Below are 25,215 nucleotides of genomic sequence, written 5' to 3' on the forward strand. Positions count from 1 at the left end.
GAGGAAAACCAAGGTCTAGGTGGATTGATTCAGTCAAAAACAGCCTAGAAGAATGAAGTTTTATATATGAGAATATCAGAGTGCTTACAAGAAGACTAATTTGGAGGAAAATTATGGAAATGAGATTAATAATAATGTGAACTTAATCATGTATTGCTGTCGTAGTAATCTAAACATCCCTTGGAAGTATGTATTAGGAAATTAATGATGATAATTTTCCTAATGAAAGGTTACAAAGTAGAATAATCACTTATAACAAAAGTCCAGCATTTGATGTTTTAATTTTAATGGAAATGTGATGTAATTGAGAGAAAAACACATTAGATGTACTAAATAATTTTAATGAAATTACCAGATTTTGCATACTAAAACTAACATTATATCATCACTGCGGAACAAGTAATTCAGAGTGTCAGGCCACAAGGCAAATACGACAATCAGTTAACCAATAATACAAGTTCTGCATACCTGAATTATCATATCAAGTAATATAATAAATAATTTCTGATATTTACACAGAAAAGAATCTCAAATTTTGTGAGATTGAGGCTGTCATTCCCATTCAAATAAGGTGTGTAAAAGCCTTCAGAACTCTCTTTGAAGAGACATTTATATTTATATAAAGACACTCACCTTCTATGCTGAAAATGCTTCTGCGTAGAAGGTAAGTCTTGTTTCATACTATATCATGTTTCATTTCAACACCATGTTGTGCATAAACTGACTTTTTTATTTCTTGGGCAAACAGGATTTCCCACAGAATCCTGTTTGTCCAAAGTGTATTGGATTACATTCAGGGAATCTGGTTAATGACAGCCACAGACAGAAGTGAAAGTTTGTCTTTTGTAGTTGGTAAAAGATTGGAAATTTTGTTGATAGGAAAATATATGGGTATCAGGTGTGAAACTATGAAAAAGCTGTATAACTGAGAGGAGACCTTCACATAGCCTTTAAAATAATATGACCGACCAGGTATTCTGAGCTAATGTCCAATCCTCACCTTCTCATATGCACCTTGTTGGGTATCTACCTGGATACTGAACGAACAAGGATTTGTTGGCAATTTGGGATTTAGCCGACCAAATTGTATTCTTATTGGTAAAACCAAAATACAAAATGATAGTACAACCTAGTACAACCTGACAAAATTTCATGCTGGCTGGGGCATCGCCCAGTTAAACAAGGCTCTATTGTTTTCGCCAGGGAACCAGGGTGAACAGCAAAAAGTCAGCTACTGGAACAAATCTGAAAATACCTCCCCCAACTCAACATCACCAGAGTTAAAGATCGGTACTATCAACATAAAAAGCCTGAATGGCAAAGAAATGGAGCTAGCTGAAGAATTAGATAGGTAGATAAGTACCAGATCGACATAATAGGGGTGACTGAAACAGAAAAGACAAAAATTGGTGAGATCTTTTAGAGTAATAAATACAAAACATTATATTCAGGCAATGAAAATCGAGGAAAAGAAGGAGTAGCCATAGTATTCAACACAAAATACGAGGCTAATCTTCTTGAATAGGCAGGCAGTCTTAAGTAGAGTCATGTGGGCAAATATGAGAATGGGGAACTGGACAATGAGACTTATTTGTGCCTATGGTCCCACAGAAGGTTCTACTAAGGTAGAAGAGGAATTTTTTGAGGCTTTAGAAAAAGCAACTGACACAATGAAAAAGGAAAAGTTGGTCCTTGTTGGGGATCTGAATAGCAGAGTAGGAAATGATTGTCAGTCATACAGAAATATTTTGGGAAAATTTGGAGAAAAGAGCAAAGCAAATAATAATGGCAAATATCTGTTGGATTTCCGCTCAGGACATGGACTGTTTCCCCATCAATAAATTCACTATTGAAGAGATTGGAGCACTTATGAAGAAGTTCGCAGAAACCGAACAGTCTTGTTCAATTGTTACCTTGGCAGTTTACAGTGGGCGGGCTTATCCCTATTAACAAACGCATATATTGCAAAAGCGCTCTAAGTGGCCATTACTATAAAAAAAAAAAAAATGTTTACATAAAAGAAAACATTACATATTGTATTTAACTCACCAAAATAAAGTGCACAGCTTGAGATTAACACACTTATGATTTTTAATGCACTTTCCTGGCAGAAAACGAAGACAATTTTCAACAATAAATACTTTGTACGGTAAACAGTTGATGTACATGCGTGATATGGGCAGGTGAAAATTTAACGAAGATAAAATTTGATTTTTAAGTCGTGCGTTGAAAAATATATGAAAAGTTACTACAGTTTGTAGACTGTCTTATATCGAAACCGCATTATAAGTACCACGTTATACGAGGATTACCTGTGTGTGTGTGTGTGTGTGTGTGTGTGTGTGTGTGTGTGTGTGTGTGTGTGTGTGTGTGTGTGTGTGTGTGTGTGTGTTAATGTTGTGCCCATACACAAGAAGTTGGTTGATCAACCTATAGTACATTAGTATATTGTATGGGTAGTGGATTGGGAAAGGAGGAACTTGTTTACATTTGATTTAAATGACTATAAATTGTATTCCTTGGGATACACAGCAGGTGCAAGACTGTTCCACGGTGCAGCAGTTGCAGGGATGAAGGAGGAGGAAATGAAACTTGTTCTGTTTGTTTCTAGGTGTACTGTGAAGGGATGTTGAGCAGCAGCTGCATGTGTTCCAACGAGCTTCGTATTGAGTGGAGGAATTATTGATGTTATTTCAGAGGAGCATTTCCCATGGAAATATTTGTAGAATATATATATACTGCAGAAACCAAAGTCTGTGAAAGTGGGGGGAAGAGAGTTGGTAAGAGATGTCATTAATAAGTCTAATTGCTCTCCTGTGTATTATTGAGTCGAGCAATTTGAGAGAGCTTTTAGGGGCCCCACCCTATATGTGGGAGCATTATTCAGTAGCCGGGCAGATTTGTATAATGTTAACAGCTGTTGGAAGATTTTCACTTGGTTATACTATAAATTAAAGATACCAAGAAATTATATACATAGCTTAATCCTTTATCCAAGTGTAAGCAAACAAAGTTTGCACTTGAAGTATTTTCAGGAATGGGGGGGGGGAACTTGTGGTAAAGGTCTTCACATAACTTGCCTTAGTTCCCGTAATGTAAAGCACATCTCCTTGCAGACTTGTATAATGCTATGCATTATGGAAAGGGGCACCACCCAGACCGGTTTCGACCTTTATTGAGGTCGAAACCGGTCTGGGTAGTGCCCCTTTTTCAGTGGGACCTAGGGGTCTTTCCCAACTGATGAGACCTCAATAAAGGTTGAAACTGGTCTGGGTAGTGTCGAAACTGGTCTGGGTAGTTCCCCTTTTTCAGTGGGACCTAGGGGTCTTTCCCAACTGAAGAGACCTCAATAAAGGTTGAAACTGGTCTGGGTAGTGTCGAAACTGGTCTGGGTAGTTCCCCTTTTTCAGTAGGACCTAGGGGTCTTTCCCAACTGAAGAGACCTCAATAAAGGTTGAAACTGGTCTGGGTAGTGCCCCTTTCCATGATGCATAACATTATATATGTCTGCAAGGAGATGTGCTTTACATTATGGGATACTAATGCAAGTGATGTGAAGTCATACCACCTTTACTATGAGTTGCCCCAGTCCTGAAAATACTTCAGGTATAAACTTTGTTTGCTCTTAATGTTAACATTACTTCAAGAAGTAACATCTTGAGCGAAAGAGAAATCCTAGTTTTTTTCGAAGTTGAGGATGCAATGGTTGTGATGTGTTTGTTCCAGGAGAGGTTTGATGTGAGGGTAATTCCAAGAAGAGAGATCTCAAACTGTCTGGAAATTTGGGTATCATCAAAAAGGATACTGGGAAATAATGGTTCTTTTTTAAGGGAAATAGGACAGAACTGGGTTTTATTAGCATTGAAATTGATGAGGTTATCCGAACCCCATTGTAACATGGTTTGTAGGGTTTGGATATTGGAATTGAGGGTGGTGATGGTTGATGTTCTGTAGGTTGAGATGAGTCGTGTTGAGTAAGGTTTATCAAATGAAAGCGAGGAGTGTAGTGTGCTGTCGTCTGCAAAACTGTGTATTTGGTTGGAGGTAAACTGAAGTAGGTCGTTGATATATAGCAGAAAGAGGGTTGGTGAATGGACAGAACCTTGTAGTTGGACTGCCAGCTTTCTGTCTGGATGCACATTAATTGAATGGTGAGAGGATAGTGAGCCATCCACCATCACACACAGTGTGTGTCCAGACAGAAAGCTGGCAGTCCAACTACAGAAGTCCTGGGTCAGACCGAATTATGGTAGTTTGCTTGGTAAGCCTTTGTGCCAGACCTGGTCAAAGGCTTTGGTGATATCAAGTACAACCACTTGAGATTCGCCAAACCTTTCCATGGCATTTGTCAGAGATGGGTGACATACGTGAGCAGATCTCCTGTTGATCAGCTGCTACGGAATCCATACTGGCGGTCTTTTATTAGGTGGGTGTCTTCAAGGTAGTGTAGGAGTTGAGAATTGATGATTTTTTTCAATTACTTTTGACAGGACTGAGGTATGTGAGATAGGGTGATAGTTGGATGGAAGTGACTTGTCACTCTTCTTGGGAATATAGGCCAATTTCCAGTTTATGGGATAGATTCCAGTGGAGTAAGAGAATATATATATATAGGTGACATAGGATAGGAATCAGTTCTAGTGCACAAACTTTCAGGACAATTGGGGAAATGTCATAAGGGCAAGATGACTTTTTTGTGTCTAATTTGGACAGTATTTTTCTGATCTCATCCTGGCAAAAGGATATGGGGGGGGGTATTGTATGTTGGGTGTCTGGAATGGTTGGGAGACATTTACCATTTAGTTATGCATGCATTGGAAGCAATGAAGCCAGAAGATTGGTTTTTTCTGTGAGTGATGATGCAATAAAGCCATCTGGGTATGATAAGGGCAAGAATAGTGTTGGGCAGAAGTTAGGACCAATTGCTTTGGCGAAAGACCAAAAGGCTCGGCTGCCATTTGAACAGGCTGTTGGTTTCCTGCTTTTTGCTCTTGCGAACTCTGTTTTGGAGGAATTGATTTTTTTTTTTTATCTATTTTGGGCTTCTGTATAAGTTCTAAAGGAGAATGAGGTTCTTATTTCAGCCAGTTATGGTATGTCTGGTGTCTCATCTGTACAGCCTTGGCACATTTTTTGAAGAACTAGGATTTAGTTAGGGAATGGCACTTCAGAGTACTGTGTGGAATGTATGTTTCCATGCCAGTGAGGATTACTTTGGTAATAAGTTTGGGTTGGAAGGCCAGAAGCAATAGTCCAACCATGGGAACGTGGCACAGAAGTTGCAGAGGCTGTCCCACTTGGCACTGTTATAATGCCAAACTACTCTTGTATGGGAGTGTCTGTATAAGCGTTGTTGCATGGGGAGAGGAAATGAGCACTATATTGTGGTCAGAATTACCCAATGGGGGCTCACTACTTTCACTGTGTATTTGGAGGGGGGGGGGGTCATTAGTGAGGAAGAGATCTAAGGTGTTTGTGGAGTGGTTTGGGTTATCTGGTATTCTGGTTGGCATCCATCTGAACAAATTGTGTAAGGTTGTTAGTGATGGCAAATGTTTAAGCATCTCTGCCTGCAAGATCTGTACAACTTGAGGAGGAAAGCCAGCTGGTGTTGTGGACATTAAAATCTCCTAGGAGGATAATTTTGCTGTTGGGAAAGTGGGATTGGAGAAAGTCAATTTTTGAGAAGAAGAAATTCAAGAGCTCAGAGTGGTTGGTTGTGTTGGGGCAGCAATAGAGACAGCAAATAAATTTGATTGAGTGAGGAAGGGATATTTTCAGCCAAAGAAGGTATCAAAGTTGAGTGATTTTCTAGGCTGGGTGTTCTCAGACAAGGTATGTTAGAGTGGATTTATGTGCAGACACCGCCCTTGGACGAAAGTTGTTAAAGAGTGAGGAGTTTGGAAGGTTGAGATAAATAGTGCTAGGGGGAGGGATGCGAGTTTCTGCCAGAAAGAGTAGGTGGGGTTTGGTAGACTGAAAGTTTTAGTGGACACTATTAAAGTTGGAGTATAGACCACGGATGTTGGTGAAGTGGATATGTAGGGTTTTGCACATTTCCTATGCAGTGCCTGCATGGTGGCTGCTAGTGGCATCACTTGGTTTTTGCACCAGTTTAACTTGTCTATAGTCAATGATCCAACTGTTGTCACTATTTTGACATTTTTCTTCAAGTTGTCTTCGAAGCTTGCATCATTGTTCCCTTTGTGCAAATGATAAATCTGGTTGAACACATATGCGCGATTGGGGACAAGTGTCTTTAAACTTGTTGTTGATCGCTGTTATTAGTTTTGATGTGCTTGTCAGTGTGTAGAAAGTCACTTTTACTATCCGTGGAAGGTTTGCTCAGTCTTTTCTTTTATTTATAGGCCTGAAACGATGCCACCTGATGATATTCTTAGACTCGATGTTGCATTCTTCAGCTAGTTTGTTGAAGACCTCTTTTAATAATTTTCCGTTTTTCCATTGGAAAGTTCAAAATGACTGTGTTGAATTTTTTGTTTTTGGCCTCCATCAAGTCGTTTACCATTAATGCGATTAGATCGCAGAGTTCATTCGCAGAAAAAGTTGAGCACTTGCATTGCTCTGATCATCCATTTGTTCGAGCTTAACTTCCACTGCACGTATTTTGGAGATAAAAGTTTTGTTTAAATCATTGATGTGCTGTTCGAGGTTTTCGACACATTTACCTTTCTTCAGAAGTTGTTTTACCAAAGGGAGACACAGCAAACAGAAGAACCGCTGGTTAAGTTTGATAAGTAGCTTTTGCGCAGATTCGTCTATTTTGGCACACGAAGCTTGCAGCCAGTGGCAACAGAACTCACAGAAGATACCCTTTTTTCTATCTGTGACAGCAGTTTTGCAGCTGCAGCACTTAATAGGTTTGTCAGTGCAACCACTGTAACACTTTTATGCCTCCATTCTTGAGCATTTCTGGTTGAATATCATCTACTCCAGCTGCCTTACCACATTTCAGGCTTGTGGTGGCTTTTCTATTTGAAGAATGGATATGTATTCCTGATTTCATTGCCTGGTCAATGTCTTTTACCACTGTGCTGTCACTCATCATTATCATCAAATTCCTGATATGTACCCTCATGGGGGTGTACAGGATATGATAGTACTGCATGAAAAACTTACACCATTACTAACTTCGTATCTACAATTTTCCTCCAAATCAATCTGTTGCCTGTCAAGACTTCAACATTATTAGATCTTATATTTCTATCTTCTAAGGCACTTTTTACCATATCACTCCTCCTATATCTTGGTCTTCCTATGGGTCTGTTTCCTCCCAACCTGGCAAAGAACACTTATTTTGCTAATCTTTCCTCTCCAATTCTGTTTAAGTGACTATACCACCTGAAAATAGCTTAACACATTCCTGGATGCTAACAATGTTAAATGCTTTCCTAATATCCTTGTTTTTAATATGACATTGTTGTGTCCCAATTTATGATTTCTACTATAATCTTACAAATTCCTTTTATCTATATTCTTCTAACTTCTGTGCCCGAGATTTTACCAAAACTTATACCAATATCTAAGTTATTGCTCCCCGTAGTACCCCTAATATTTGTATTTATACTGCGCCTTTTGGGATATTTAGTCTAGGATATTACATACATAAACAGGGAGAAAGAACTCAAATATATCTGAAAGTGTAACTATTGCAGTCGTGACACTTAACTCGATTCTCAACTTAAATTTTCCGCATGACTAAGTACAATATTTTCAAGTGGTTATCAACTGCACCATTTATGTTGTCATAAATAGGGAGAAAGTCAATCTCGAATATATCTCTTAGTATTTAAATATTATTGCAGTCGCGACTCTTAATCTCTTTCCTCAACATTAAATTTTCCCGCGTGATTAGGTACGATGATTTTAAGCGGTGCATTGGATTAGCAACATCAGACAACTCTTTTATCACTGAACAAAGGGTTTATTAAGTTTCTAAACATGGTACAATTCAAATACTAAACTAAAATACTTATAGACTAACATTAAATTATTACAAGCAGTATGGCTATTTGTGATTATGCCACCATACACATTAATTCATAAATTCACCTGATGTGAACAAATTAGATCAATTCACACTATCTGATTATTCATAGTGAAGTAGATTAACAAATCATTCACTGCTAACATACTTGTGACATTTCAATTATTTTATACATTACATTAGGCATTCAATTCTTAGGATATGTAATTACTTAATTTACACTATTCCGTTATACCGTTATTTGCACAATTATGTCATTTAAATATCTTGTGCAATATAATAGACATGCAAAAATACCTTAGGATTCTTAATCATTCACAAATCTTTAACACTAGTCAATCTACACATAACACATTCTATCATATACTAAAGTCCTAGTATAACTTCAACAGTTCTGTATTGGAATCACGATACTTTTCACAGACAAATTTCTAGCTAACATAGGTTATGATTTACAGTACCTTTCTTGAGCTTTTTGTATGGGCCTTTATCCTTTTTCAAACGAACCTCTGGTATAACTTCTCATAACTCTGGAATACTTTAACACACATATATCTGCTCTACTATTAGCAATGAGGACATCGATCTCTTTACAGCTTTCTGCTTTGCGTAGTTATCACTAGCGTCGAAACGAAGAAGATCCCTCCTTCTCTAGGACTCTATGGCAATTTTTTCCTTTGCTTCCTGCTCGGGAAAACGGGAATCGAAATCCCGCTCACTTTCATTTCTGTGTTGTGATGAGGAGATATCACCCCTGTCGCCACTCAGGAAAACCCCGTGAACTCCACTTGAACCAAAACCAAACTCCAAGGCCAAAATCGACTATTGTGGGGGTTACCAACGCTTTTATAGCTGCTCCCCTAACGGCACCTTTTCTTACTTCCTTTCTCCTCCTTCTCTATGTTTTTTAATCATCGACCAATTAGGTTGGCGTTTTCTCGCCAAACGTCATTTGATCGGCAAGCCCATTCTCAATGTTTCAATCCGGGGATTGGCCCTAAGCGATATCTTTGCTTTTCTTGTGCTAGCCTGACTAAATCCCCTTTCAAACTTTTTCTATGAATTCTACTTAATAACTTAATCTCTCACATAACGTATTTTATGACTCGCCCATTTCTACTTATTTACTTAACTCTCTCATTTTTAATCGTATTACAATATTAATCTATACTTTCCTTTGTTAGCCACTTATTTAGTTAGAATTCCTTATTTTAAGTCATATTACAATACTAATACATTCCTTCCTTTATCAGCTACTTTAACAACAGCCCTTACGTTTTATACATTTTACTGGATGCAAGAAATTTTCCATTAAACAATTCATTTTTTCATGCAGGGGTTTTAATTTATGATATTTATTCTTCATGTTACACCATGATAGCTGAGAATACTATATTCCTAAGATATCAGGTGTAACAACATTGCCACTGATGATATCTGTTCATTCCTGTAATCTTTCTCAGGACTCTCATATCTGCGGTCTCTACTCTTTGGTCTTTTATTTCTAACCCAGCTCTCAGATCCATAAGTTAAAATTGGTTTGAATACTGCCTTATATGCAGCTAATTTAGTATTTTGACTAATTTCTCTCTTGTTCCATATAATTCATTCAGCTTACCAGTTCTACCATACCAGTTCTGTTGATTCTGTTGTCTATTTCCATATTTAATTTGCCATCTTCACTAAAAATCCTTCCTAAGTAGTTGAAATATTTTACTTGTTCTATAGGTTCTCCATTCACAGTGCAGTTGATATTTTCAATGTTTCTGCCTATTTTCATTGTCTTTGGCTTGTTATTGCTGACCTTCAGGCCATATCTATCACAACAGTTATTCAATTTAGTCAGGGAATCTTGCAGACTTGTAGTGGATTTATGTAGAAGTATAAAATCATCCACATAAAGCAAACAGCTGATATTGACATCTCCAATGTTGATATCAGGTTTAATATCACTTTCCTTCATAATATGATCCATATAGATAATGAATAACAGAGGAGATAATGTACCTCCTTGTCTGACACCAGATTTAACATTAAACCATCTTCCTATACTTCCTTCAATTCTAATTGCTCACTTAAAACTCAAATGAAGATTAAGTATTGCTTGATATAATGGACCATTGACATCATACTACTGTAGCACTTTGAACAGCTTCTCTCTTGGCATCCTGCCATACGACTTTTCCAGATCTACAAAACTTAAATACAGATCTTTGTTATATTCCCACGATTTCTCAACTATTTCTTGTAACGTGAAAATTTGATCCTGACAGCCTCTGTTTGACCTGAATCCAGCTTGTTCTTCACTAAGCTTCTGGTCCGCAATCCTTCTGAATCTTTTCTCAAGTATACTTCAATAAATCTACCAGGAACTACTCCAATCATCAGGAATTCGTGCCTCTGTCCAGGTCTTCTGAACTGTGTAGTGCAGCCACTGTAAGACTTTTATACCTCCATACTTGAGCATTTCTGGTCGAATATCATCTACTCCCGTTGCCTTTCCACATTTCAGGCTTTTGATGGCTTTTTTACTTCAAGTATGGATATATACTCCTGCTTGCATGTCTGTTACTACTGTGCTGTCACCACTGCTTGTTTCATTTAACGATTTTTCAAAATAATTACTCCATACATCGAGGATATCTTTTTCACCAGTTTTCAGGTCACCTTTATCTCTAATACTTTTACAGCATTCTTTCCTCCATTTCTGAACTTTTTCAACTGCCTCCAGAATATTTTGCCACCTTCTTGATATTTATTTTCTATGTTCTTACCAAAGTCTTCCCATGACTTTTGTTTAGCTAGTTTTGCACAGTGTTTTGGTTTCTTACAATTGTCTCTGTATTCTCTAAGAGCACACGTTGACTTATTCACTAGGAACTTTTGATATGCTTTCTTCTTTTTCTTCATTGCCTCTTTAACTTCCTGTGTCCACCATGGAGTTCTGATTTTTCTATCTTTGCAGACAACCTCATCACATGCCTCTCTGGCTGAATTAATCAATAATTTCTTCAATGCTTGCCACTGAATCGCCAAGGTTTGATTCCTGTTTTCATACTCATTCATTTTCTCTTGAATAATGTTTGTGTATTTTAGTCTACAGTTCATATCTGAGAGCTGCACAACTTTTATTCGCCTTAAAACTTTCTTACATGTTCTTCTTTTCAATATGAAATTCAATATTATCCTGCTTAAGACTAAATGGTGATCGATTCCAATTTCAGATCCTCTGTACACTCTAGTGTCTTTCACCAGGAAGAAAACATCACTATCAACAATTACATAGTCAGTGTGACTTTTCTTATTCCTTGCCTGTTCTCTCAGTGTGAATTTGTGCACATTTTTATGTTGGAACATTGTGTTTGTAATAACCAGTCCATGTCCTGAGCAGAATTCCAAGAGGTATTTGCCATTATTATTAGCTTTGCTCTTTTCTCCAAATTTTCCCAAAATATTTTTGTATATCTGACAATCATTTCCTGTTCTGCTATTTAGATCCCCAACAAGAACCAACTTTTCATTGTTTTTTCCCACCTCACTCTACTTGAAATTGCCTGTGATTCAAGAAGATTATCCTTGTATTTAGTGTTGAATACTATGGCTACTCATTCTTATCCTTGATTGTCATTGCCTGAATATAACATTTTGTATTTTTTGCATAAAAAGATCTCACCAGTTTTTGTCTTTTTTTGTTTGTCACCGTATTATGTTGATCTGGTACTTATCCAATTCTTCAGCTAGCTCAATTTCTTTGCCATTCAGGCTTCTTATGTTGATAGCAACATTTATTTCAGTAGCTGACTTTTCGCTCTTCACCCTGGTTCTCTTGTTAAAACAATGGGGATGTTGTTTAACCAGGCGACGCCTAGTTAGGAAAGGAAATTCTGTCATTGTGCCATCATTTTATTGTGGTTTAAGCCAATAAGAATACAATTTGGTCGGCTAAATCTCAAATTACCAGTTCATCCTTGTTCATTCAGTATCTAGGTAGATACCTAATGGTGCATCATGAGAAAATGAGGATTGGACATTAGTTACAAGCCTTGGTCGGTTCTCGGCATTCCTTTAAAGGCTATGTGGAGGTCTCCTCTCAGTTATAAAATATTTCATTACAGTTTATCACAGTTAATTACTGTGTCTAATGTGTTTTCTCTTTCAACATTTGATGGTTTAAGCCACAGGTTTTCAAATTTTTTTTTTTTATCTGTGACTCCTGCAAAAAAGTATGCATATCATCATCATCATCATCATCAAATTCCTGCCATGTACCCTCAAGGGGTGTACAGGATATGACAGTACTACATGAAAAAATTACATCATTACTAACTTCCTATCTACAATTTTCCTCCAAATCCGTCTGTTACTTGTCAAGACTCCAACATTATCAGATCTTATATTTCTATCGTCTAAGGCACTTTGTACCGTATCAATCCACCTATATCTTGGTCTTCCTCTGGGTCGTTTTCCTGCCAACCTGGCAGAGAACACTTGTTTTGCTAATCTTTCCTCTCCCATTCTATTTAAGTGACCATACCATCTGAGATTAGCTCTGCTAACGCATTCCTGGATGCTGACAATGTCAAGTTCTTTCCTAATATCCTCATTTTTAATATGATATTGCCATTGATGCCATCTGTTCACGCCTCTAATCTTTCTCAGGACTCTCATATCTGCGGTCTCTAGTCTTTGGTCAAGTGTTTTACTTCTGACCCAGCTCTCACATCCATAAGTTAAAATTGGTTTGAACACAGTCTTGTATACAGCTAATTTAGTGTTCCGACTAATTTCTTTCTTATTCCATATGAATTTATTCAATTGACTTCCCACGATACCAGCTTTGCTGATTCTGTTGTCTATTTCTATATTTAGTTTACCATCTTCAGTAAAAATTGTGCCTAAGTAGCTGAAATGTTTTACTTGTTCCACAGGTTCTCCATTCACAACACAGTTGACATTTTCAATGATTCTGCCTATTTTCATTGTCTTTGTCTTTTTATTGCTGACCTTCATACCATATCTATTACAACAGCTATTCAATTTAGTCAGAGAATCTTGCAGACTTGTAGCGGATTTATTTAGAAGTATAACATCATCCGCATAAAGCAAAGAGCTGACATTAACATCTCCAATTTTGATATCAGGTTTAATACCACATTCCTTCATAATGTGATCCATATAGATAATGAATAACAGAGGGGATAATGTACATCCTTGTCTCACACCAGATTTAACATTAAACCATCTTCCTGTACTTCCTTCAATTCTAACTGCTGACTCACAACTCAAATAAAGACTAAGTATTGCTTGATATAATGCCCCATTGACACCATATAACTGCAGCATATTGAATAGCTTCTCTCTTGGCACCTTGTCATATGCCTTTTCCAAATCGACAAAACTTAAATACAGATCTTTGTTATATTCCCATGCTTTCTCGACTATTTGTCGTAAAGTGAAGATCTGATCCTGACAGCCTCTATTTGGCCTGAATCCAGCTTGTTCTTCACCAAGCTTTTCTTCCACAATTCTTCTCAACCGTTTCTCAAGTATACTTGCATAGATCTTGCCAGGAACACTCAGTAGGGAAATACCTCTGTAATTCTCACATTCAGTTTTATTTCCCTTTTTATATATGGGTACTATGAGAGCTCTACTCCAATCATCGGGAATTCGTCCCTCTGTCCAGGCTTTCTGAACTATGCAGTGCAGCCACTGTAAGACTCTTATACCACCATACTTCAGCATTTCTGGTCGAATATCATCTACTCCTGCTGCCTTTCCACATTTCAAGCCTTTGATGGCTTTTTCTACTTCAAATAAAAAATGATGGTACAACATGACAAAAAAAAAAAAAAGTATACATATTTAATATTTAATTAAATTTTTATAATTACAAACTGTGATTGCATATTTTATCACACCAAAGTGCATAACTTTACACTTACTAATATTGAACTGTTAGCTATTATCATTTGCCCAAATTTCCAGCCTATTCAAATCATTCTTAAGTGGCATTCCTGATTGTCCTTCCTAACATTAGTAATGTATAGATTGAACAACAATGATCCAAGGACTGGTCCCTAGGGCACACCATAGGTCACCTTAAATATGGCAGATTTGCTCCTCCCACCCCCTTATGTTATTCTGATACTTTTGTGTCAGCTACCCACATATAAGCTATTTGATTATTATCTAATCCAATAGCTTATATTCCAATCCCATATTCTTCAGTTTGTACAACAGCCTTTTCATGTAGTATCCTATCAAATGCCTTAGCAAAGTCCAACAGTATCATAGTGTACTATTCCTTTTATCCAACTCAGCCATAACATTATTATAAAATATGAACAAATTGTTCAGACATGACCTCCCTTTATTTAAACCATGCTGTTCCTTGCAAAGTGTAGCTTGTCAACCTATTTCTGTATGAGAGTTTCTAAAATGTTTACATTCGCCCCAGAGATACTGATAGGTCGATAATTATAACACATCATTGTTTGCACCACCTTTTGTGTAATGGGATTATCGTATATTCTTTCCATTCCTGAGTTGAGACTTATATTTATACAAACTTGTCAAGTACCTAGCCAGTTCATTTGAATATTGTATTAGCATACTTTCTGATATTCCATTGCTGAATTCTTTTCAAGGTATGCAACTGCTCTAGAACCTCATTCTAATGCCATCTCTTCATCCAGTGTTGTGGAAGCACAATGTGCTATGCTATGAAAAAAGTTTTTCATAGCATAACAGTTTTTATAAAAGTTTTTCAGCTTAAAGTGAGTTAGCTATTTAGTGGCAAGGTTTTCTCCTCTGGTAAAACAGATAAACCAACTGGAGAATACATAAAATTAACAGACATATACTGGCTTCATAGTTGATTGTACAACCAATATTTAATCTTAATGGCTTAAAGAATTAACTTTTGTTAATTCTTTAAGATATGTTTAGAGTTGATACTCTAAACATATTGGCAAACTGGATTTCATGCAATAAGTCAGTTGTCAGTGAGAAATGTTGCTATTAATGATTTCCATTGTCTCTGAAGGGAATAAGGAAATTGTAATAGTGAAATTGCATCCACTATCTTTCCAAAATAGAATATGAAATAGCTACATCTTAAAATATGCAGCTGTTGGCTACATATTTTAACTCCAGTATATTTCATCCCAACATTGCATAGAAATCATCGACAGACTGTCAACTACATTCAAAACACAAATTGCAGTAATGAGTCATAAATCATAGGTATACTAGCTCCTATCTCAGTTGCAGCTGAAGTATATGATTACACTATTAGAGTTCCAATTGCAAAAAAGTTGTGAGATAAAAAATATTTTAAAATAATTATTAACTTAAAAATAAATAAATTGTGAACAATTAATAGTGATCACTTCCCAAAACTTAAAGATTGGCATGCAGTCTGATCAGTTGTTTAGGCTTGGACAGTTTCATAGTGTTTCACGTGTTTCAAGAAAAAAATGATGAAATTTGAACTTTCTGAAATGAAGAAGTTTTGTTTGGTTTTCCAGAGAACTCTGTGCCTAGTGTCAATAGCCAGAGAAGCATGGCCAGACTTGTTCTAAAAATGTAATGTAGTCTGGATGTTCTTTGATTCCAATCAAGGCAGAACATCCAGTCTCTGTTCAAAATAGCAAAGATGATGTGATCAGGGTACTTGATAAACACCTAGTAAGGAAAGAGGTAGTAATGTATCCTTTGCAGATGGCAGGAAGGAGGACAGTTTCCAAGTTAGTTTGAAGATTGCTTATAGATTGAATTTATGAAGAATCTGTGCTATTTATTCTAAGTTCCTTTAAGGTAGAATATTGAAATTCTTTTCACATTGGATTGTAGTCTGGTAGAAGGATGATAATTATCTAGAATTTTTTGAATAGTAGTTTTGTTGTATCCATTACACATATGATTGCTTTTATATCCAGAGGAGCAGATCGTATCTGCTCTTCTGATTCCCTTTTGTGAGACGAGCTGAATAAAATTAAAAGCAGTCAGATGTGTAATGGATACAACAAAACTACTATTCAAAAAATTCTAGATAATTATAATCCTTCAATGAGAGATGTTGGATTTTGAATTATTAAGGTATCCAAAAAGGGTAGTTGGTTATTGGATTCACATTCAGTAGTGAACTTGATATGGAAGCACAAGGAGTTTATTTTCTCTAGGAACTGAAGTAATTCAGACCATGAACAGGGTATGCTATAAACTCCAGAGTATTTGTAGAAAGGATGGCTATCTTTCGGTGATCTTATAAACTTTTGAATGGTCTCAATAGGTTTGAAGGTTACTCTGATATTATATAGTTTTAGAAGAAATAAGGAATAACAGACAAGATATATCAGGCCTTTCTGCGTACTTTGCCTCTACCAACCATAATATTGAATGGAATATGAGTCATATGCCCTACATAGAAGAGAACTACCATTCCAGAACATTCAAAGAAGCTGCTACAATCACCCGTTCAACAGGTAACTTAAATAAGAATCAAGGCCTAATCCTACCAGATATATGGAAAACTCTAATCAGATCATCTAACCAAAAAGAAATGAACTTTCATGAAAATTACAATAAATATCTCAACAAATAAAACGTTGTACTTGCGACACGCGTATTGTATCACGTGTCGTATTGTTATCACGCACAGTGATAACTTTATATAATTTTTAGAATTGTCTGTTAGTTTCCTAGTTTTTGTTACTTTCTATTGCTTACCAGTGTATCCTTTGAAAATGCCGACAGATATTAGTCAGTGAAACGTCGGATATTAAACTATTATTTACTTGACTAACATACAGAATTAAGTCTTTAATTTATTTCTACATATATTTTTTTTTACATGTGTAAGCTGTGAAAGTCATTTAAATATGTCTAGTACTTATTCTATTAAAACTATTTATTGGCTTTAATGTGTATAAGATGTGTATTGTCTTGATTACAGTATTAAGTAATTAATTAATTGCAATTATTGATGTTCTTTTCATTACTTTTCATACCGGACAATATGCATATTGGTCAAAGAATACACAATTTATGAGCAGAATATGCTTGCTTATATTATAAGCATAGTTTTTTGAATGTAATCTAAATAATCACTAAACTAGTCATTTCTTTATCTCTTTACCATTTTTATATTTAATATGTTACCTTCATTTACACTAGTCAGCAAGGATTTTATGAGTGGAATCACAATGTGTGGATTTTGTGTATTTCAGAATCCACCGGTTCTGATCTCAACTTTAACAAAATATAGTTTTTAATGAGGGAATGTTTTTTCCAAGCATGTTGGAATTCTTTGTGACCAGTATGCGAACACGAAAGCTAAAAATATTGTTTTAAAAAAAATTCATTTTGTAAAATGAATATAAATGTTAAAAAATGCAAATGTAAAATTTCTTAGAAGTTTTCTTTTTTAGGTACACTATAAATAAAATATATATCTGGGCACTCCTTATAGTGAATATGACTGTATGCATCACAACCATGACATCATGCAGCTAGAAAAGGAAGCACATGGTCTTGCAATCTTCATAGACAAACATTAACAGTAAAATGTTGGTCATTACTGAAGAGCTCAGTGACTTCTGATGCAAAACCATCATAAGATGCCATCTTTGCAACAATTCAGTTCAGGAAAATTCTGCCCTGCTGCAGCTGCCCTAATGAACCATAAGTGATGTTATTGTGAAGTGGAAATACCTAGAAGCAACAACAGCACAGTTTCAACCCAGTCGGTCACATAAAATCACGGAATAGAACTACCAAGTGCTGAAGTACATACTGTGAAAAAAAATTACCTATCTATGGTTGAAGCAGTACCACCACAACTGTTCACTGAGAAAAGTTGTGCTGCTAGTGCTCATTGGGAACTGAAGAACGAGTTTCCACGGCCCTGCAGCCTCACACATATGCATCAGGTGGAATGGTGTAAAGCTTTCCACCATTGGCCTCTGGAGCAACAATGAAATGCATTCTTTGAAATAATGAATCACGCTTTACCACCTGGGTTTGGCAGAAGCCAGGAGAATGCTATCTTCTCAAATGTATTATGCCAACTCTGAAGTTTAGCGGAGCAGACATCATGATCTAGGACTGTTTTTCATGGTTCAGGCTTCCCCCTCCCAGTTTCATTGACAGGAAGTGTTAATGCCATGGACTATAATGATGTTCTAGAATTCTAAGCTTCTGACTTTATGGCAGCAGTTCAATGAAGAAGACCCCTTTCCTGTATCACTACAACAATGCCTAATCCACAAAATGAGATCTGTACAGGAAAGATTGATGAGATGGTTGTATGATTGTTGAAGAAATCGACTGGCCTGCACAGAACCTTGATAGCAAACCCCCCCCCCCCATTGAACACCTGTGTAACTTCATCCCTTGGACATCTTTTCAGGTCTTTCATATTTATTGCATGTGTGAGAAGTATGGAAGGCTTCTCATTACTGTGATAAAACAAAACTGCTTTTAATCCTATTGTTGAAGAGTCCACAAATAATGCCACTCTTTTCAGTGATGAACTTGATTCATTTCTTGGTAAAAAGCCATTGTGGCTGTAACAAATTCTGTGATATGAAAAACAAATTTTGTGATATGAAACTGAAAATCCAGTTTCATATCACAAAATATGAAACTGGATTTTGTTTCTATTTCTAAAAACAGAACTTTTCTTTCCTGGAGCTAATAAGTTTCATTGTTGAAAATGAGTTGTAGTTAGTTCAGGCTGTTTTGATAAATTCACATCTCTAACAGGATTGTTTAATTCTTCCTTTTCTATCAAATGAGGTTTGTTGATAACTTCATGAATGCATTCTGACCCACATCAGAATCAGAAGGGTCATCCATCTTCAAGATGTAATCACTGGTGCTTCAAGATCTGATGAGTGAGGGGGTTGGTCTTAAAAAATAAATTCTGAGTATTTGTGCAATATCAAGTGTTTGCTTTTTTATAGAAATCCAGATTTAACATTATGCATGTGATCTTTTATTACTTTTTAAATTATTGGCATCCCAAAAATTTTGTATGGGTTCAGTAATGGTATACAGATGTAGCATTGATATGAATGTCATCATTGAGCATAATTATGAATGTGATGAAGAAGTGGAAATGTGTGCTTTGGATTCAGACTTAATGAGTGTATCTGGGGGTGGAAAAGAGAAATTGCCCAATCAGGCCAAGCAGATATAAGTTTATGAAAAAGCCAGAAGGTAACTTGTTATATCCATATATAAATGCCAGGAGCATCAAGAACAAGTTGAGTTCACTGCCTTGGTGAATATGTTTTGGCCTAAGATTATTGACATTTAGTTATTATATCTGACTGAGAGTCAGATGTGATAACTAAATTGGAATCAAGTGTAAAGGATATAGTATTTTTAGGAAGAACAAAAGAGATAGGATGAGGGAAGTGATACCACTAATGATATCTGATTTGACCAGTTAAAGTAGAAACTCATGAAAACAATCATAATAATAATAATGTCTCATATTGCATTGAGCTTGAGGCTAATAGAATGAAACATAGGGTGGATATTGCTTCAAACTTCACAGTTCAGTTACTGGTAATGATGAATCCATGACTGAATTACCCTGATAACCACTGAATTAGTAATTATTATGGGTGACTTTAATTATTCAAGCATTGATTGGGTAACAGAGAAATCTCATGATAAGAATGGAGGAGAATTTATTGAGCTGTTGTGAGACAGTTTCCTCACATCAGCATTCAAAAGAAGGAACTCTAGTTCAAAAAGCATTGGAATTGTTCATATGTCAGAACGGGTCTCAGTTAAAAATATGACTGTTTTGCCACAAGTTAGTGACAGTGATCATACTATACTGCCCTGGGATCCAATTAGGAGATGTTACATGCTCAAGTATAAAGCATGAAATTATGAGAAGCTCAGAAGAATATTATCTTTGGTCCTATGGTATCAGTTACTAAATGAGAAATATATTAGCAGTGTATGGGAAGCTTTGAAAATATGCTTAAATGATGCAGTATTATCTGAATGCATTCCTAGAGAACAAATAAGGTGTGAGTGAAATGGATGTGCAACCTTATTAAGCAAGAGATGTAGATTGTTAAACAGAGGTAACAATATGTTACATGATCTTTAAATTATTGTACTCTTTAAATCATTGGTATCCCAAAATTCTCATATTTATTCAGCAGTGGTATGCAAATATGAAAATATATGAATTTCATGTCATCCATAAGGAGGAAGGAACATCATGAGATGAGTTATCAGACATATAAAGCAGAGACCAGAAAAGTTATAAGTATATTGTAAGTTTTTTCACTTGGTTAGACTATAAATTATATATTTAGTTTAATCTTTTATCCAAGTGTAAGCAAACTAAGTTTGCACCTGAAGTGTCTTCAGGACTGGGGAAACTTGTGGTAAAGGTGATATAAGTTCTCATCATTTGCCTTAGTATCTCCCATAATGCAAAGTACATCTCCTTGTGGACATGTATAATGCTATGCATTAAGGGAAGGGCCACTACCCAGACCGGTTTCGACCTTTATTGAGGTCGAAATTGTGGGTCAGTTGCATATGGGTGGGGCATGAAGCTGCCAGATTTAAGTTTACCAGTAGTGTACCCCAGGAGCCTCTGTAGCTCAGTCGATATAGATGAAGCCTTTTGGTTGGAAAGACCTTGGTTCGATTCCCATCCACGATGTGAGGAACCTTTATCTGGTCTCTTTCAACTAAAGGTGAGTTAACTGGTCTCATACAGAGGTAGAAGGGGGTTTTTTCACCTGGAAATGCATTTTTTTCCTTTCCCTCAGAACAGGCAATCCATCCCCATGAACACACATGGATTTACAGCCATGAATACTTATGACAATGGAAGAGATAGAGTCCTCACCACATGTTGTAAATGCCTAGTTAACCGTGAGTCACATCATAGTAGTCTACCTCCTATATAGGAGATGGCACTTGAATGGGAGTGTACCCCAAGGATCAGTCCATGAACCATTGTTGTTCAGTCTATACCTTAATGATGTTAAGCAGTACCTGACACACAGTCTTCAATTTGGTGTTAGGAAGTGTAAAGTTATGCACTTTGGTGTGATGAGATTTCCAACTGATTATTATATTGGTGGGATTATGCTTGGAGAAACTGATAGATCTAGGGATCTTGTGGTTAAGGTGGATAGGAAGTTGAAGTTCAAAGATCACAAAAAAAAATTGCAAGTACATTTCAAATAAGTGAGGATAAGGAAGTCATTCTGTCTCTTTACTAGACCCTGATACGACATCTGAACCACTGTACTCAGATTTGGTTTCCCAGGTTCAGAGAGGATAAAGAAGCTGTGGAAAGAATGCAAAGAAGAGTAACAAAAATATTATGTAATGTAAATTATGAGGACAGATTGAGAGTATTTGGACTACAGACACTTGTAAGCAGAATAGGTTGTTATAGGCAGAGACGTCGTGAGGAATTTTGGCGCCTATGGCCAGGAAAGAAAATTGCGCTGTTCTAAAAAAAAAACTTCAAAAATCTAAATTTTTGCACCTATGTAAAATTAGCACCTATGGCCGGGGCTACATTGGCCATAGCCTCACTACGCCTCTGGTTATAGGATATTGACTGATGACATTTTTCATTATATTGAAGGTTGGGAGAGGACAAAACAGCATCTGTGGTAGTTAAGTTTGTGTGCTGTTGAGAAATGGTTGAGACCTAGATATTTCTCTCACAGAGCACTGAGTGAGTGGAATAGTTTGCCTGATGAAGTAGTGAGTGCATCTAGTGAACGAGTTTAAGAAAAGTATCACAATTGATGTGGATGATATATGGCCTTTCCTTGATAATGCCTTGACTGCCCTGAGGTCTCAGATGATAATAATATGGAGTTGGGAGGGTTTCCCTACTGGAAACTCAGATTTTCATCCTGGAAATCAATCACAGACACGAGATACTAGCCTCATAACCTTTGCTGCTTCAGTTGTAATTCTAAGCAACTTTGGCTATAATCCCCAAACTAACTACAGAATGTACAATAATGAGGAGCCCATGTTTTTATGTTAATCCTCTATTTTTTATCCATTGTAACGAATGTATGTAGTCTTTACCATGCAAATAATGTGTCATTTCTTAGCACTTGCAAACAAACCACACACGCTACAGCAAAAGTAATCACCACCTTGTTTTACAGCCTCTTTTAAATGTGACATAATATAAAGAAACCAGAGTCGAATACATCTAATTGTAAGTGAGAACTCTTATCAGAATCAGTTTGTATTCCCTTGATGTGAGATAGGCCTGGCATGTTCCATTCATTTTGAAATCAAAATGAATGGAAGCACAACAGCTATGAAAAAGCAATTAACTGACAATGATTTAAAATTTTAGTATTACTACTTATTAATCGAAAACAACTCGATGGAACATAATAACAACAACACTTATTAATTCATGGAAAATATTTAAAAAAACAAACAAACATATGAACACAACCTTTCATTGAACTATTTCAATTACAGTTTAGATTGCTTGGATTCAATGCATTGAATTAATTATTATTAAAATATAATTGTTTCTTTCTGATTACAGAATGAACCCTTAATACATTTGATGGAAGAATATGCAAAACAAAGAAATTTACCTTTGGAAAGGCTTGTGTTTAAATTTGATGGAGAAGTAATAGATAATAATGACACGCCAATAGATTTAGACATTGATAACGATGACTGCATAGATGTTACAGTAATTATATAAAATTAATTTGTATGGCTTCATTGTGTAAGTATATTTTGACATTATCCCAGAAAGTTATGGTGTAGAGTTAAAGAAATACTATTTTATATAATTAGAGTATTTTTAAGAATGAATTCAAATTTTTTACCACAGGTATATTCAGCTGTCTGCTACAGTGAACTCACTCACTATTAAACAAACTACAGGAAGTCTCAGAAGTCCAAATGCAACAATGCTGTTTTACTGATTTTTTTTTAATTAGGAAAAATTCAAGAACAGTCCACAGTCTTTTTTTTTTTTTAATCATCAGTATCAAAATTAATGTGGGGTTGAAGTTGCATGTCTTTAGCAATAATAAAAAGCCATATCTGCTTTGTGAATAGTTATGAAAGGCGTTGTGGAAGGTGAACTTACTTGCTTGTCAGGAACTTTCGATATGCTTTCCTTTCTTTGACTGCCTGTTTAACTTGTGAGTCTACCATGGAGTTCTGATTTTCCCTGTCCTTGCAGACAACCTCACTATATACCTGTCTGTTTGAATCAAAGTTTTCTTTGGAGTCTGCCATCAAATAGTTCTTATTTCTAATCACTTTCATTTTTTCTTGAAAAATATTTCTGGTATTGAGTCTACAATTCACCTCTGAAAGCTACTCAACTTTGATGCTTTTTAAAACTTTCGTATGCACTTTTCTTTTCAATAAGATATTCAATTTTATCCTGCTCAAAACTGAATGGTGATACTTCCTGTTTCAAATCCTCTCTATACTCTCTTAACTACTGTGAAGATTTCACTGTTACAATAACTGAGTCCATGAGATTTTTCTTATGTGATTTATGTGATTTTTCTTATGAAATTTACATCATTACTAACTTCCTATCTACAATTTTCCTACAAATCAGTCTGTTACTTGTCAAGACTCCAATATTATAAGATCTTATATTTCCATCGTCTAAGGCACTTTTTACCATATCAATCCAGCTATATTTTGGTCTTCCTCTGGGTTTTCCTGCCAACCTGGCAGAGAACACTTGTTTTGCTAAGCTTTCCTTGCCCATTCTGTTTAAGTGACCATATCACCTGAGATTAGCTCTGCTAACACATTCCTGGATGTTGACAATGTCAAGTTCTTTCCTAATATCCTCATTTTTAATATGATATTGCCATTGATGCCATCTGGTGCTGATGTTGATGATTAGTACTAGAAGTTTGGTGTAGTGGTGGAGAATGGAGAGTTGCACAATGGGTGTCCTCTTGCGATGAGTCTTCGGACTCCTTGGAGGTGTCACGAATAATAATAATAATAATATAACATTTTGTATTTATTGCAAAGACCAGTTTTTGTCTTTTTTGTTTCAGTCACCCCTATTATGTCGATCTGGTACTTATCTAATTCCTCAGCTAGCTCCATTTCTTTGCCATTCAGGCTTCTTATGTTGATAGTACCGATCTTTAACTCTGGGGATGTTGAGTTGTGGTGTGTTTTAGGATTTGTTCCAGTAGCTGACATTTCGCTGTTTGCCCTGGTTCTCTGGCAAAAACAACAGGGGCCTTGTTTAACCAGGCAATGCCTCAGCCAGCATGAAATTCTGTCATGTTGTACCATCATGTTTTATTTTGGTTTAAGCCAATAAGAATACAATTTGGTCAGCTAAATCCCAAACTGCCAGCCCATCCCCGTTCGTTCAGTATCCAGGCAGATACCCAACAGGGTGCACCACGAGAAGGTGAGAATTGGACATTAGGTCAAAAGCCCTGGTCATTTCTCTGCATTTCTTTAAAGGCTATGTGGGGGTTTCCTTTCAGGTATACAGCTTCGACCCTTAAGCACCCCAAGCATTTATGTTTCTGTTGTAATTTTTTTTTTTTTTGTGTGTTAGTATTATCTGTTCAAAGATCTGTGAAGTAGTTCAAAAATTCTTTTAAATCTATTTCACAATTTGTAATTGCAGTTTCTTTTATATCTGCATTCATGTCTTTAGTATTTTATATGCATTGGGTGTTATTTTGTATATGTAATTTTCTAGATATGATAAGTTTTTCCCAGCTTTCTCTGTTTCTTTCTGGTTTCTCTTTTGGCTATTGCTTGTCTTTTATTATATTCATCTTTGTGTTTTTTGCTACTTACTTATTTTTAATTATTGTTTTTATTTCATTGTCCCATATATTTAATTTTTTTGTTTGTTTGTTTTTGTTTTTATGATGTTTTTTGCATGTTCCTAGACTTTCTTATGCTGCTGATGTAATAATTTCTTTTGTTATTCCATTCTTTCTCGATGTTTTCATTTTCTTTTATTTTTTCTAAATAGTTGTTACTCCTTTGTTGCTATAAATTTCTTTTACTTTAGTGGTTTAATAATCTTACTTTGTAATTAGATTTTGTTTCTCTAGTTTGTTTATTTTTTGTATTTTTTATAACCAGTTTAATGGAAACCTTAATTTTGCTTGCACTAATCTGTATCTATTTCAGCCCTCTCC

The 25,215-nt window shown here is 36.0% G+C and overlaps 1 protein-coding gene across 4 annotated transcripts in view; it reads left to right on the forward strand.

Annotated features, from left to right (window-relative positions):
• LOC150110020 (uncharacterized) overlaps positions 1-25,215 on the forward strand; it is a 176,279-nt gene that overhangs the window by 139,856 nt on the left and 11,208 nt on the right. For all 4 annotated transcript variants that reach the window (XM_090390734.1, XM_090390725.1, XM_090390716.1 and 1 more), the window contains one exon: positions 22,596-22,784. In XM_090390734.1, the coding sequence (XP_090246860.1) occupies positions 22,596-22,760 (165 nt within the window). In that variant the 3' untranslated portion in view covers positions 22,761-22,784. The remainder of the gene's footprint in view (positions 1-22,595; positions 22,785-25,215) is intronic.

This window comes from Typopeltis vanoorti, chromosome 1, assembly GCF_054136105.1.
Source record: "Typopeltis vanoorti isolate ZY-2024b chromosome 1, IOZ_Tvanoo_1.0, whole genome shotgun sequence".
NCBI lineage: Eukaryota > Metazoa > Arthropoda > Arachnida > Uropygi > Thelyphonidae > Typopeltis > Typopeltis vanoorti.